Source organism: Semicossyphus pulcher, unplaced genomic scaffold (assembly GCF_022749685.1).
Source record: "Semicossyphus pulcher isolate SPU_LCO1_2020_fin unplaced genomic scaffold, fSemPul1.0.p SCAF_1, whole genome shotgun sequence".
NCBI lineage: Eukaryota > Metazoa > Chordata > Actinopteri > Labriformes > Labridae > Semicossyphus > Semicossyphus pulcher.
In genome coordinates, this window is record NW_027211603.1 from 28,329,637 (window position 1) to 28,345,832 (window position 16,196).

The following is a 16,196-nucleotide window of genomic DNA, read 5'->3' on the forward strand; positions in this document are numbered from 1 at the left end:
TTTTGAGGTTTTACATTACACCTCTACTCCCCTTCAGTTAAAAGCAAAATTTACTTTTCTCCGCTAAATATATTTTCCAATTATAATCAAGATTTTATATTCAGCATGGATGATTATTTAACAGAACTAACAATAATAAAAACATTACCAAGCACAATATACAATACCTTTATACTGTTTTCAGTGCATCTGGTGTCTTTGCTGTAAATTCTGTCTCAAAAGACACAAATGTACTCCACAGAAAACACAAATATGTTCCGCCCAGTGGTGACAAAAGTATTAAAATCATTTTACAAAGCTACGATATGAAGAAATAATTGCCAAAAAATGTGCTTTTTGTATGTTATTTTATGTTTAGGTGTCATCTTATTTTACTAGTAATAACTTGTTACCCCAGCCTTAATGGAATAAAAGGCTGTTAAGCTCCAGGGACTCCAGGGATATTCCACTCTCTCTTCAGTAGTCTGAACCAGTCCTCCATCTTTTAACCGTTCAGTCATGGCTTCAGTTTTATATTAAGTTGTTAAGCTAATGTACTCTGCTTGTAATGATACACATGTTCAAACAGAGAGACAAAACAGTTTGCATACATTTTTATTCATCTTAAATCTCATGTAGAAAAAAAGAATCAGAGAAACAGACATTCTCTTTTCCTTCAGCCAATAATTTTTCCAAGTACTCAGAATATATTGATAAACAGGAAAAATTCTTACAACAGCATGTACAAAAGAAAAGCAAAATGAAACCTCAGTCTAACAGATCATTTCAATAGAAACGCAAAAGTTGGAAGGCTATGAATAATTTACACACATCAAAATATCGGTAACAAATTGGCCATCAATGTAACAAAAAGGGGGAAAAAATAAGAACAGAGATTTTTGTTCGATTTTATGTCCGCTCTGTGAGGTGTTCCAGTGGTAAAAGTGAGGCAAAAATCAGACCACAAACACTGAAATACACATCCTGCTCAGTCAGCTGTGGTGAAAGGACTCCTAACCAAAACATTGGAAACTCGCAGCCTGAAACTACAAACCTGCTATGAAGGAGAAGAACGAAAACCGTGACCTTTAACCATTAATGAGGAGAAACAAACAGCTTCCAGTGAACATTTAAGTCCATTTAAACTGTGCGGGAATCCAGAGTACCGGTCTGTTATTTCACTCTTACAGAGTCTCATGCTCATTTTCACTGCAGCAAATACTTTAAGTATTAATGAAATAATGCCATAAATGTGTGTTGTGCTGATAGTTAACTGGTTTAACTGTCATAAACTAGAAACACAGATCTCCAGAGAAAAACTCCCTCTTTTTAAGCAGCCACAAGGGACTAACAGAGGTCCATTAATGCCCCTCTATGGACAGGTATGTAGTGAAACATCAGCTTGCAGACATGTATATTAATGCTTCAAATTCCAATCCTAATGTGTCAAGACGTTTAAAAAAACTGCTTGTTTAGACACACGCCTTAATCCAAGAAACATTTCTAGGATATTACTGTAACACACCCCGTGCTTCAAGACAGCACAGTCGTACTACAGTTAAAGGGATCATACTTCCAACCCTTCTTATAGCCCAGTTTGTGCATCTCATGTATGACCATTACAGAGCAAAGCATCCAGAGTTGTTTTGAAGGTATTTCCAGAATCCTTTTTCCTTCATCCAAATAAAGATGGCAGCCAGAAATCCCATACCAAGTTTGTAGGCAAAGCTAACAATTATAATAGTCTATATTTAAGTTACATTGTGTTAATTTACATTTTCATTCAGAAAAACGAGTGAAGATTTTTCTTATGTTGTCTGAAACAAGAAAAGAGATGTGTCATGTCCATCTACCTGGATTGTAAAATGTATTCCAAGCTTGGGAGACAGGTTACAAATCTATATTTCACAACAGATGGGACATTTTTTCATCCATTTTTAGGAAGGATGGGTTTAAAGTTTTATATTTACTTTTTTTTTCTCTGCGTTGTAGCTAATAGTATCGTTTGTTGATTAATTCCGTTGTAATTTAACGTCTCTTTTCTCCTAATAAACTAAATAAACTAATAGAAGCATGAACTACTTTGCTCACATTTGCTTGCTGGTGAAAATGCTCTACTGTTCCAAAAGTTTATTGACCAATGCTAAGTTAGCTTCAATATATCCCCAAACAAAAGGAGGGCAAAGAGAGGATGAGAAGTAGTTCGAAAAGTCTTAAAGGATTCTGGACTCCGGTTTATGAAAGAGCAACAGGTATGTAATTAAAACCCGGTGAGCTGGATGTAATGGTGACACATTTGAGGCACAAACTGGGAGAGACGTCAGGCTGCAGGTTAGAAAACAGAGCAGTAATCAGGGAATAGCAGGAGGAATTCTAATCTATGAGGATCTTGAATGATTTGTTGATCATCTGCAGATGGAGAGAAATATATATCTACCAGCATCAACCTGGACTTCTCTATTTTCCATCATGTTTCTGTGCCCCCTCCCCTTCTCCCCTCTCAGGATGGTTTGGTTTGTGGTTTGAATTTGACCGTATTAACAGCACCCAGTGAGATCGTCTTTACAGCCGGACAACAGAGATGAGATGTGTGTTTTCTGTACATGTAAATAGATTGAAAAAAAATAAGACAGTGAGGTAGATGGATGGTTGAAGGGAAAACAAAACCTTCCCCCAAAATAGCAAAAGAACATCTAAATACCAGAGGGGATTAAAAAAAAAACAGGTGGGGAATTTGTACAGTGATTTACACTTCACAAAATAAAACAACATAAATAACGAGGGAATATCTGCGCTTCTGAGGTGGATGAGCCATAAATATCTGTTCTACATAATCCTCTCTGTTTGTACTTTATATTAAAGTGTTTCTTCAGTAACCTTTAATACAGTCTGTTTAACGATGTTCAGCACAGGGGTTCAGATACAAGAATTGTGTGATCAAATGTGTTTTTCTGATTTAATAAAAACACGTTCTGATCTGCGTTTGTTCCTCTGATGAATCAATGAAGTGTCGTCCTCTATATCTTAAAGCATGAAACAAATCACTCAGTGCTGTTAGATAATTCCACTTATCTCTCAACCCAAATTTAACTTCAGCAATCATCTACGAATACAAGCTAATATGTTGGGAAAAGATAAATAATTACTCCAGCAGCATACAGAGAACCACCCCTGATTCAAGAGAGAAGTGGATCAGCAGGAAGTGAAATCACCCTACAGACAGATGTTTGCTTTTCTCTTGTGAGAAATGAGTTGCTACATTAAATTAATTATATTTCGCATTTACTTTGTACCTTGAACCCAGTGTTATTACACAGCACAATCATATGGAAGCCTGAAACTGACAAAATGTAGTTAACTGTTATCAGACAGGTCAAAAAGACAACAGAATTAACCAACAAGCAGTACCGTCAGCTACAACGTGGAGTTAAAAAGGAAATATAAAGCTTTAAACTCATTTATCTGAAAAATGTATGTGACTTTACTCCTCTTTTGTCTTTCTCATTTTGTTTTTTAACTCCTTACTTTTCCTTTTTCTGCTCTTAGCAAACATTCAATCATTTATCTGCTCTAAACCCTCCCCACATCATCGTCATCAAAACTATGCTAACAGTTAGCTGGCTAATGCTATTCCCTTGTTCACCGACACCTCGGCTTTTATCTTCATTTCAGGTTATCTTCTCATCTCTTGTCTACAACTCTAAGACTTTGTGTTGCTTTAACACTGACATTTTTCAGGACGTAATTTAACGTCTCCTTTCTCCTAATAAACAAAAGAAACTAATAGTAGCATTAACTACTTTGCTAGCATTTGCTTGCTGGCTGATATGTTAGCTTCAGCTAGGTAGCTAGCTAAAAAAAACAGCCCCAAACAAAAGGAGGGAAAAGGAGCATGAAAAATATTTGATGTGGGCCAAACTTTAATAAGGAAAACTAAGGTGTTGGAAAACAAAATGAGCCAATTAAATATAAAGAGGACTAAAAAAACCTACATTATAATGTATTAAAAGACGCTTTAAGTCTTTTAACATGGTTTGATTGGCGATAAAGGGGAAGTTTTGGGATTTATATTTCTTTTTCCACTTGCAGCATTATTTATTTCTGTATTAAATAATATTTTGACTTGTCTGGTTACTACTTTTTGTCAGTAAAGGGGCTCCACACAACCAGTGCATCAATCCATCCAAAACTGAAACTCCCATCCTGGTTTCTGACTGTTTTCAGAAACACTCCTCGTGCCTAATGATGAAAGTAAAATGAACTATAAGAGTCAGGGGGACATAGAACCAGACAGAAGTTAACACACATACACCAGGCTGGATGTTTCTGGATAGAACAGCACAATAAAGAGTTGAAAAAAACAAACAAAAGGAAAGCAGAAAAGGATTTAACTTTTCTCTTTGACCTGAGATTTAGTTGGGCCTCAGCAGTGACCCCTGACCTCCACCCTCTGAGCGAAAACCCAGAGGAGAGAGGTCGAGGCGTCCCGAGAGAACATCGATGGACCATCACTGTCCTCTAGTCAGACGTGAGGGGAAGTTACCGGTGTTTCAAACACAAGGCAAACTCTCGTACCTTTACGGGAACACAGAAAGGAAACCAGCTCAGATACACTTTACACAGTAACAAGCATAAAAAAATGGACTGTAGTGGAAACGCTCGTAGATCTGACCTGAAGGAGTTTTTTTTCTCTTTTTATATATAGATATTAACTATATTACAACCACAAGAGAAATAAGGAATAGCAGCTTCTTTCTGTACATGATGAATGTCTCCAACCATATAAAAGTTAGAAAAGTGACACAAACAACTGGTGCGTACATAAATGCTCTGCCCACGTAGAGGTGTTGGAGACTAATGACTAGTCTAAAAAAATACCTGTTTGTATACAACAAGGATCCTGCTCGAGAGACTCTATAGATATAGTGTTCATATTTGTTTCCTCTGTATGCTCCTCCCTCTGCAGTCCTCACTCAAAGGATGATTTTTTTTGCTTCTTTATAGACTGGATTTGGAGTTCAAACCGTAACAGAACAGCACTTTGTGAGAGGATGTGGCTCAATTTCAGATAAACTGATGTAACCAAGGTCCATGTAGTGAATTTGATAGAGTACAGTAGCTGTACTTATCAAACAGGGGTAGAGAAGTAGTGTGTGTTTGTCTTTGATCACAGATTTTAAGAGTGGCGTTTTAGCACATCAAAGGGCTTTTCTGTCGGAGGATTACAGGGCAAGACTGCAGAGGACTGAATTTTACAAAAAGTACAATTTTGGCAACAAATTTGGCAGATTTGACCTGTCTCTCTCTCTCTCTCTCTCTCTCTCTCTCTCTCTCTCTCTCTCTCTCTATCTCTCTCTCTATCTCTCGCTCTTTATCTCTCTCCCTCTGTCTCTCTCGCTCGGGTTATTTCAACGGCCGACGGAGAACCCTAACCTCTCTGAAGTGCTTTTAACTTTAGATATGCTTCAATTTCCACTTAATGCCCGCCCAAAAGCGACCAACTCCGGTCATTTATAAAGGCCTACACATTTTGTTTTCCCATTTGGAAATACAAGTAAAAAAGTAACAAACAACAATTTATAAAATAAGTTCAGCCATAAAGAGGAAGCGATGTCTTCCCAAAATCTCATTTTTTTCTTTCCTTTATCGTTTTTTTTTTTGGTCTTCACACTCAGCAGCGAGGGCAGTGTCCCGTCTGACAGCCAGCTGGTAGAAACCAAAACTAGAACAATGTGAAAAGAGAGTGTGGAGGTACAGCAGAGCATGGACTTTTCTCCACCTTCCTGTGAGTCTTTGCTCCTCTCTGAGTCGCCGCACCCAGCTGGTGGACATGGTTTTGCCGTATGTGACTTAAAAAAAGAAGATCCCGCCCACTGAGGCGGGAGGCAGGGTGCAGTCCGTGGGTGCTTCTGTCCGATCAGCAGGCAGACGACTGCGGGAGAGGCATGGTGCGTTCATTTTTGCGTCCTCCGTTCATGTGAGCGTACGGCGGCAGTTCGTCCAGAGACGGCCGCACAGACGCTGTCCCGAGCCCTGACCCTGCCGCAAGCCCCGCCCCTGACAGCCCATTGGCTGCCTGCTGGCCTGAGGGCTGCTTGTCCATGGCAGCGGCCGACGTACAGGGAGAGGAGGGGGAGCTGGGGGCTAACGAGGGGGCGGGTGGAGCTTCTGAGCTTGGTGAAGGCGGGGTCTGTTGGGAGACTGGCGTTTGCTGCGATTGTGAGGAAGAAGCCGGGTCCAGAGGAACGTCATCCATGTCGTCCATCTTGTCCAGGTGGAGCTGCGGAGCGTCGGGCGGCTTGTTGTCGGCGCTGTAGAAGAAACTAGCCTCTCTGAAAGACGGCTCCAGCTCCTCCTTTATGCTGCTGATGATCTCCACAAAGGCAGGACGCATCTTAGGATTGTACTGCCAACACATCCGCATCAGCTCGAACCTACACACAAAGACACACAGGTTAGCTCAGGAGCATGTTTTCCTGTAGTATTGGCTCTATCCAGAGGAACTGTACCTTCCTACTGACAAGCCAATATTTACTTTTGCCAAATGTTTGCTCTCTGTTGCTAAAATGGCTGCACGTAAGCCCCAGACTTCTTGTTGATGAAGCTCTCACCTGGTTCCCGCAGCGGGCAGAGCAGCTTTAGATCAGGCCTAAATCTGATGGGCCTTACACATCATGATGGAAACCTTCAAGTTACATCGAATATAGCAAGTGCTTTCTCTGGCAGAAACACTGGTCTCTTGATATTAAAGGAGCATCAGGACTTTTGGGTGAAGATTATTTTTTTGGTTTCTATATATGCAGTTGCAGAGTTTACAGCTGATGATCTCAAACCAAAACTAAAATGTCAAACTATTCCTTAAAGGCTGAATAACATGCTCCCGAAAGGAAACTGTGTATGCCATTAGGTTTTAGGTGACAGAACTGTAAGTGTCTGATGCAAAGCTAACATCAACACACTCACTTTAAGAGTCTCAATCTCTAGTTTCAAGTCTTCTTCACACAGTATGGAGTTCATTCAGTAAATGATGGAGAATAAGATAAAACCAGGGTATGTTTTATGGCTGCGCTACCTTGTGATTAACAAGTTGCAACCTCAAATTAACTAGACACCAATGAGTCAGCTGGTCATTTCACCCTGTTAAACAAGCTAGCACTAGCATTAGCTTATAAGCTAGCGTTTCCTGAAAACTTAGCTCTCAGCTCCTCTCCAGCTTCACCCCGTCATCTTATATGGTTAACTTTTTGGCTCTAAAAAATCCCAGGGTGGTAATGGACAAAATGCCAAACTCTAGTTCTTAACTTAAGTCTGTAACTTTTACACCGTATATAGTTGAGAATATGTTCGAGAGCATCTTATTATTAAATGACAGTTGTAAGAAAACCCTGTGCCTCTGTTGATGTGGATTTACACTCGAGCTGGTTCATATTAAGAACAATCACAACGTGGAAAACACGGTGACAAACAGGCTGTGGATGCCATCAGCACTGTGGTATGGGAATCTCAATAACCGCAGGCTAAACAGCAGCAGTGCTGCTTCACTCTTTGTTATTATAAATAATAAATGTCTACTCTTCATTCACACAAAGTAGAGGAAACATGGCAGACAGATTGTAGAAAGAAATGTGTGAAATCTACAAATGCTTACAGCATGTCAGGACAGTTCTGTGGTTTCTCCAGCAAGCCTCCCTCCATGACGAACCGGAGCACCTGCTCATTAGACAGACCTTGGTAGGGCTGCTCTGCCAGAGTGGCTATCTCCCAAAGTACGACCCCGAACGACCTGCAGTCAGGGAGAGAGGGAGGGGCTTAAATCAGCGTGTCCTCCACTATCAAAACCACACTTGGTTCATATTTTTTAAAGCAGTAAAAATAAAGCTGATGTGAGTTTGTTGTCTGCTCACCAGACATCAGAGTTGGTGGTGAAGACTCCGTCCTTCAGAGACTCGGGGGACATCCAGCGGACAGGCAGGAGACCCTTACCTCCTTTGCGGTAGTAATCTGTCTCATAGATGTCTCTGGTCATGCCAAAATCTAACAGGAAAAAACAAACAAAAGCAAAACCACATGATCTGATGAAGATGGCTCCTTAACAGCTGAACAAAAAGTAGTCTATAAATGGCTCCCTGCCTCTTGTTGTTGTGTCTTTCAGGTATTCCACAAGAGGGCGCTCTTTCCTGAGATGACATGGCTAGACAGTGCTACAGTAACTTTTAGGCCTTCAAGATTTCTATATTTGTTGTTACAGACCTTTGAAAATTGTAAGCATGTTTAATCAGTGGTTAACCTTGATGCATGTGAAAGGGTCTCCTTATTCTCCGTTAGGAAATCAATCTGGAGACAACATGTTTACTTGCATCTCATTAATACTGGATGAGGTCACCTGTGGATAAACATGTTGACAAAGCTATACTGTCGCCCCTTGAGGGTTCCCTTCACTGGGATAAAGGTTACATTAGTGATTTGGTTGTCTAATAGACATTTCCAGTAAATTATCATGCTGCAAACCCTCCCTCCATATTGACCTTTTGACCTCTGACCTCCTTCACAGTACTTTACCTCCTATCTTAACAGTGAAGTCCTCGGCCACCATGCAGTTCCTGGCTGCCAGGTCTCTGTGGACAAACTTGTTGGCATTGAGGTAAGCCATGCCGTCAGCGATCTGCCCGGCCATCTGAAGCATCTTCTTCAGGGGAGGGAGAGACAGACTCGACCACTGTTGCTGCAGAGACACAGACAGAGAAAGACGTCAGAAGAAGAACAGCTCAGCCACAGGTTAACAGCTCCTTAAAAGTATATACTGTGTTTAAAAAATATTATTCTTTTTAACATAGAATAAAAAGTGATTATGCAGCAGCTTTGACCAGTAAATGTATTCTGAAACCTGTTATGATGCTGAAACACAGACTGCTGATTGTTGTTACATCAATCACTTCTATCATTAAAAGGTATGATTGACTGTGGCCTTTTTTTCCACACAAACTTCAATATCAGCAAAAATCAAGTAATTTCCTTGTTAAGGAAACTACTTTCTTACTTCCTTTTGCAGAACTTGGTTTTCATCTTGTTTATTTTCTCTTGTGGCACTAACATATCAAGGAAATTCCTTGTATGCGGTACCTTACTAACACAAACCTGGTTCTGACTTGACAGATTGGCGACCAGGACCCTGTTCTTCAATAAGGATCCTAACCAGGTATGCTGTCATCAGACCAACAACATTGTATTCCTTTTGATTCAGCTTATTTTGTTCTTCAAAGACAGAGATTGGTATTTTATTGTGATTTGAACTTTATTTTTCTACACTGCACTTTTTTTGACACTTCCATGTTGTACGCTGAATTCTTATGAGTGACTGCAGTTAGACCGTTTTAGCCAGAAAGCAGATTTAGCCATGTGACCGGTTCACAGCAAAATATTTACTAAAACACTTCAGTTTATAATCATACTCTACTCTGGAAAAACAGACTGTTGCAATCCGAGTAAATACAGCTGTGCTTATGATGCAAGAAAATTCAAGTAATTAATGTGTTCAAATGATAAATCCCATTCATGAATTATAGTTACACACAAAGTGTTTTGGTACAATCTACCCGTCAGCAGTTGCAAAACTGAGTTTATTTCTTTCCTTATCAGAGTTAAATCTTTGAGGGTGCGTATTTTATTTGTGGAAATTATTTGTGAAAAATAGAGGCCGGGGTCAATCACCAAAAATAAAATCAAGCTAACACAGATATCCACATGCTCAGAGCAGGGAGCTGGTGGTCAGGAGCTGATGCAGGTTACAGGTCAGACAGTACCTCTTTAGGTCGCAGGGATCGTAAGTAACTCTTCAGGTCTCCTCTCGTCATCAGCTCCATGATGACCAGGGTGGGCTGGCCCTGAGACACCACTCCAAGGAGACGAACCTGCATGAAGCACAACACCCCATATTACCATGACACATAAGGGGTACATTTGTGAACCATCACTGCTCTGCGTGATATAGATGTGTGTGTGTGTGTGTGTTTATGCGTGTACATACCACGTGGTGGCAATTGAACTCCTTCATCACAGACGCTTCATTCAGGAACTCTATTCTCTCCCTCATGCTGGCCGATTCGTTGACGGTCTTTATGGCGACCCGAGTCTCCGGTTCGTCTTTGACCACGCCCTTCGCCAGGCCCTCGTACACCATGCCGAAGGACCCCTGGCCGAGCTCGCGACTCAGGGCGATCTTCTCCCGAGCGACCTCCCACTCATCGGGTACGTACACTGAACAGAGGAGTTAATATGTTATTGAAACCCTGCAGAGATGCTTGCTAAAGCTACGCCTGTCACAGAAGGAGTCACTCACTTTCTGCAGCGCTGAAGTACTCGGGGTTAACTGAAGCATACAGGACTCCGTTTCCAAGACGGTCACTGTTTCTGACCGAAGAAAAACAAAAGTGTTTACAGACACACTCGCACATACCTCCACACCCACACACCACACGTGCATGTATGCATACTTTTGGGCTCTGCATGGTGTATAATCACTCACATCACAGTCTTAGCTTCCAAAGAATATAAAATACCAAACTGATATACTTCTGTGTAAAAGCCTGCTGGGGTTGGAGCTACTTGAAACACTGATTTAAGATGAGCAGAGAACTCAATTTATGACTTAGAAAACTATTTCAGAATGGCAGGAGTTGTTGCATACTGTATTGAAACATTTGCTGTGCTCTTCACACACACATATAACCACATCACACAGAAGCACACACACCTTTTCTTGTTGAGGAACACCAGCATTGAGACAAAAAGGCAGATCAGGAAGACGATGATGATGGGAACAAAGATCATAGCGTAGAGGACGTTTTCATATCCTGTTGAGTCAAACACATTGATTACTTCACGTTAACATTATGTATGTGCTGTTAGAAAACAGGCGTGCAGATACAAAGGAACAAAGCAGTTTGATGATGAGTGACAGTGCGCGTCTTACGTTCAGCTACGTAGAGATCCAGAGGCTGCGTCCAGGAGCCGTTTCCAGCCAGTGACGTTGCTCTCACTCTGACTGAGTAGTTTCCTGGACTGAGGTTGGACAGCCGAACGCCTCGCTGGGCCTGATACATCTGACCAGAGACACACTCGTGCTTCTCGGTCTGACACAAACACACAAAGAAGAGTAGTTATCTTAGACTGATGTTTACAAATCGGCATCCAAAAAGAAGAAAGTCTTGCTGTTTGTCATCTTTACTGTGTTATAAATAGTAAAAAGAGTGTCAACAGCGCCACACTCATCCTCCGTCATGACCAACAAATGACATGTTGGACATGTCTGGTCATTGGGTCAGTTGATTGGTCAATATGTAGCTCAACATGTGACACTTGTTGCCACTAACCCAATTGTGGTTTCCTTGGTTTAATGGTTGCGTGTATGATACCTTACTCTCTTCACTGTTTACTGGGCTGATCTCATACTGTGTGAAAAATGTGCATGTTCTGTTTCAGATGTACCTCTCCCTGCGGTCAGACTGTTAGCTAAAAAGGTTGAATGCATTCATCAAGGTTTGGTCTACTGCTAAATTAGTCTAAAGTGAAAGCTAACATTTTAGGTCAATTCATAGAGAATTCTCTTTGATCCAACATGTTGACGAGCTAAAAATAGACCTTTGGTAATAAGAAGTTTGACGACACGCATGTTTTGTTTTCGTTAACGAGACTTGATGGGACTGAAATGTTAGCAGTGGGATGTCGCACATTCAAAATCCATGATATTTCCCCCACTGTGCGTCTAATCCGTCTGTTGAAATACAAGCAATGCATGGCTGTCACTGGTTGAATTGGTTGAGGGGCGTGTGCAGATCCCCCGTATCCGACCCAGCCATACAGGTGTTCATGTCCCAAAGCGGGCGCTTGACAACAACGCATACAAAACGAACAGGTATCATGAAGGTGGTTATGAACTTCCTCTGTTAACCCTGGCTTTCAGCTTCAGGCTTTAGATGCGTGACATAACGTTCCAGAAGTTTCCTGATACACATACAACCTGAGCTGTGATGACCTTTTATTGACTAAAAGTGGACTAAAACTATAAAGGGTAAAAATGACTGAAAAGTGACTCAAACTAATAAGAATTTTTGTTTTAAGACTAAGACTAAAATTAAAGTCAAAGCCAAAATTAACACTGCTTTGATCAAGGGTAAATCAGAGGTCAAGGGGTCAATTTTGATTTCTACATTGTGAAAACAATAAGGCAACAGACTAAGACTAATAACAGTCTAAATAAATTACTTTCACTTCATGGACTAAGGGTGTATTAATTTCCCATGGCTGGTCTTACCTCAGCAGCCAGCTTGAACTTGATCTCATACATGAGGATGAGTCCGTTGGGGTGGTGTGGCTCTGGCCAGCGCAGAAACACCCAGTCCTCGTGGCCCTCCCAGGTCACCGGGCCGGGGATGTCGTCAGCCTTTTCTGCAGGACCACAGGGAGGATAGGTTAGCACGGAGGTTTCCTGCAACTGCCTTGTGTATCCAGTATGTGTCTTTACATCATCAGTGGGTAGGTATTTCTAAGATTCAGCTGCTGCCTGTAGCATTTCTGCAGGAAGATTACCTAAAGCAATACACTGCTGGCCAAATATGTTGTTTAGCATGTACTTTAAACAGCTGACTTCTTCTAACCTGCAGGCTTTGTTCTGGAGAAGACAAACTCTGCGGCGCTGCAGCGTTGAACCTGTCGATTGCAGGCGTGGATGTCGATGCGGTACACTGTAAACGGCTGCAGGCCGGAGATCTGCAGCTCCCGCTCCGTCACAGCTTGCTCCACAAACTCAAACTCTCTCTCAGCTGGCTCCACGTCCGCGATGCTGCTGTTACCGGCCGCTTGGAGAGGAGGGACCGTGCTGCTGTTGCTGTGCAGGCGGTTGCGGCGCGGATGAGTCGCGTTGGCTATACCGAAGAGATCTCTACGGCGGCGATCTGGTGGCCTGCAGGTGAGAGGAAGACAAGAGGGGGAGGAGGTTGGTAAACAAAGGACAGATGACAAAATTCTACAATTCAATGAAAATACCAGAAGTTCCTCCCAAAATCTCTTCCATTAAACCTTTTGGCCTTTTTGGGGTCCATAGTGACCCCAGACTTATTACAAATCCTTCCTCAACCTTGAGTCCATCAGTGCTTTAGGCTTAGGGCCACCAATTAACAGCAGTATATGTGTGTAGGGGACATACCAAATTCACTACTAACATACTTGACAACAGTGCAGCAAGTTTTGCAGGTTGTTCCTGAAGGGTGCTAGTGTTAGTGCAAACTAGTGCAAACTAGGGTGTTAGTTTGGTCCGAGTCAAAGACCAAATTGTTACAGTGTTGCATTTTGCCTCGAGTTTGGTTTGTGTTCATACGGCAGCTTTTACCAGCGGACCAAAAGTTTTGATGTGCGAGGAAACTGCTCTCTGATTGGTCAGAATTTCCTTGTGGGAAAACACTCCTCAATCACACTCAGCACGATCGCGGACTTTAATGTTTTGTTTTTGGAGTTGTTGTTTTTTTTCCACTTTTAACCGACATTGATCCACAGCTCGATCAGCTGCATTCTCACTTTTTCACTGGACTTGAATACCTCCATATTTTTGTGCGTTCCACAAGCATTTGTGAAATTGTTTGGCCAGCTCATATTTCTATTTCCTCGTCGGTCCCCTACGTTTGTCCTCTACTCATCATGCTGCCTGGCTGCATGTCTGTCTCTGCAGGTGTCAGCACCCGTCAACAACCCACAATGCAATGCAGTTTTTGGGTTTTCCTCCTGTATTAGGTCCTACTTTAAGTCCGTTTATGGTCTCACCTGAATCGAACGGACCGTGGTTCATTTGGTAACGGGCCGAGACTCATCTTTTCAGGCGGACCATGGTCCGGTGGTTTGGTCAGCACCAGAGTTCAAACACATATCCTCACCTGTCCAAACAAGCCGGACTTTCCGAGTACAGTCCCTAAGTCCAGACCAAAGCGGTCAGGTGTGGAAGCCCCCTTAGATTGTGTTTTCATCTCCATGACATTTGGTTGAATGGGAGAAGAGTTTGTTTTGCGACAGGTTTCTCAGGTGTTTGGCCTCATCTGGAGAGTGTCTACAGGTTCCATATTTTAAGGGCATTACCTTATTATCTGTTATTATATCATCTTAAGTTTAAGGCAGCAGGATGAGTCCCTTAATCAAACAGAAGCCTACGCAGGAGCTCCTTAAGTGTAAATAAATTAGTAAAGAAATTACAAGGAGGAAGACAAAAGTAGGGACTGTATCGTCACCCCTCATTGGTTGCTTGTTTGCTTTCCTTGAACTATAAGCTTAACTAACGATAACGAACGACGATATAATGATGACAGGTTCTAATCTGCAGATAATAACCTTGAAAATTATCCTCAGTATGGAACAATTGCACTTTCACCACAGTGCAAAAAGGGTAATTTTTAAAGACATCATCATCATCTTGGTTCAGACAAAACAGACTGACAATGAGTCGAGTTACCTCGGTGTAAAAATCGAGTTGTGCAGGAAGTTTTCAAAGACTTTTCGGTAAGAGGCGTCAGCAGCTTCGGCCTCCAGGTCCTCCACTGATTTGGGGCAGGGGCAACAGGGGCCTTTGTCTACCCCGTCTGGGTCTGGCTTTGTGGGCTTGGTGTCCTCTTCCTGGTCTCCTACACCTATGGCTGCGATCCTTATGGGGATCTTCAGCTCTGGAGGAGGTTGAGGAGGATGCGTTCTATGATTAGTGAACTAAACAACAAGCAGTTATGTCAAGGGTATAAGGTGTGTGCGTGCGTGTGTGTGTGTACCTTTAGAGCAGTAGTTGTGCTGATACAGCTCTCTGTCCTCGGCTTGTTGCTGCCAGCGGACCAGGTAGTAAGTTTGGTTCCCATTTGGTGAGATGGGGGGAGACCAGCGCACCACCAGCTGTGTAGAAGAGTTGGAGTACGCTCGCACATCCTGCGGCATGGAGGGCGCTGAAAGAGACACAAGAACTGAATGACTCTGATCTTTGTTTCACTCTGTGGATGCTTCATTAAGTCAACCTGATTTCTAAGGACTTGTACTGTAGGAGATGCTTCCTCCTTCAGGCGGAGATTCTCTGTCTGCCAGTGCAGATGTGATTCTTTGACATCATCCCACTGCAATGACTTTACCGTGCAGCTGGATTTATTTGAAGCAGTCTTGCATTTCATCTAATTACATTAAAGTTTTTGTAAATCAGGCTTTTCCTCCACCTCTTTGACTTGCAGCTGTGTTTACAAAAACAGTCTTCCTCTCCGTCGCCTTGCACCATGTTGGGATTACATCCAGAAATGCTATCACGCTCATCTTGAGACAATACTACTTCTGTTTAACAAACAAGCAGCAATGCGAACACAACAGTTAGCTGCGTGAGACCGAAGGATCAAATCAAAGTGCAGCATCATCGACCTTCTAATCTTTCAGCAATGGGCTGAGGCTTCACTAAAATATCAGTCTCTCTATTGTAACACCTCTCTGCTGTTTGCAATCACTCTAGGACCACAGTAACGTACTATCTGCCTACGCAACCTCTGACCTTGAACTTATTTACCTGAGGGGCTGGTGCGGATGTAGACCACCTTGCTCTTGGCACCCTTGTGTTTGTCCTCGACCATGAGAGTGATGGCCTTAACAAACACTGCGTACTGCGTCCAGGGCTTCAGGTTTGACAGCAGGACTCCGGGGTCGGTGTCCTTGTCCGGCCTCAGCTCCACATCCACCATGTTCCAGCTGTTGGAGCCGCAGCCGTCCTGCCCCTCGAACTCTGTGATGTTCTGAAAAGGCCTAAAAGAAGACGGTTAAAGTCAGGGATTAACAACATTTGGCTTTAGTTTAACACACTTATTTCTGTATATATTGTAGGTGAGAGTGAATTTTGTGTGTTTTGCATGTACTCATATTTCCTAGTCTCCTAGTTCATTCTTGTGTTAATCACTGATTGAAACAAACCCTTAACAGCAATAGAAAACTATGTCTGTGTTTCCATCCTTTTTAGGTGTATTTTCAATTTGCGCATAGAAAATGGCCCATTAAAAACATGTCAAAATATCACAGCTGGAAAACTTTGTTTATCCGCAACGTAAAATGTGACATGTGACGTAAAAGCTTCAACGCCAAGGAGAGACAAAAATAGTGTCTATAGACGAACCCAGCGACCAATTTCTGTGTAGCACCGTCTAGTGAAGCAGCCATCACAGCGGTGG

At 42.3% G+C, this 16,196-nt stretch overlaps 1 protein-coding gene across 1 annotated transcript in view; it reads right to left on the reverse strand.

Moving 5' to 3' along the window:
• Positions 1–580: 580 nt before the first annotated feature.
• Positions 581–16,196, reverse strand: part of igf1rb (insulin-like growth factor 1b receptor) — a 54,654-nt gene continuing 39,038 nt past the window's right edge. The window contains exons 8-21 of the mRNA XM_069664644.1: positions 15,545–15,777; positions 14,778–14,945; positions 14,471–14,678; positions 12,633–12,937; positions 12,290–12,423; positions 10,949–11,108; positions 10,730–10,829; positions 10,316–10,386; positions 10,004–10,233; positions 9,766–9,887; positions 8,539–8,687; positions 7,884–8,013; positions 7,628–7,762; positions 581–6,413 (exon numbers count right to left, since the gene is read on the reverse strand). Coding sequence (XP_069520745.1) covers positions 5,897–6,413; positions 7,628–7,762; positions 7,884–8,013; positions 8,539–8,687; positions 9,766–9,887; positions 10,004–10,233; positions 10,316–10,386; positions 10,730–10,829; positions 10,949–11,108; positions 12,290–12,423; positions 12,633–12,937; positions 14,471–14,678; positions 14,778–14,945; positions 15,545–15,777 — 2,662 coding nt within the window. The 3' untranslated portion in view covers positions 581–5,896. The remainder of the gene's footprint in view (positions 6,414–7,627; positions 7,763–7,883; positions 8,014–8,538; positions 8,688–9,765; positions 9,888–10,003; positions 10,234–10,315; positions 10,387–10,729; positions 10,830–10,948; positions 11,109–12,289; positions 12,424–12,632; positions 12,938–14,470; positions 14,679–14,777; positions 14,946–15,544; positions 15,778–16,196) is intronic.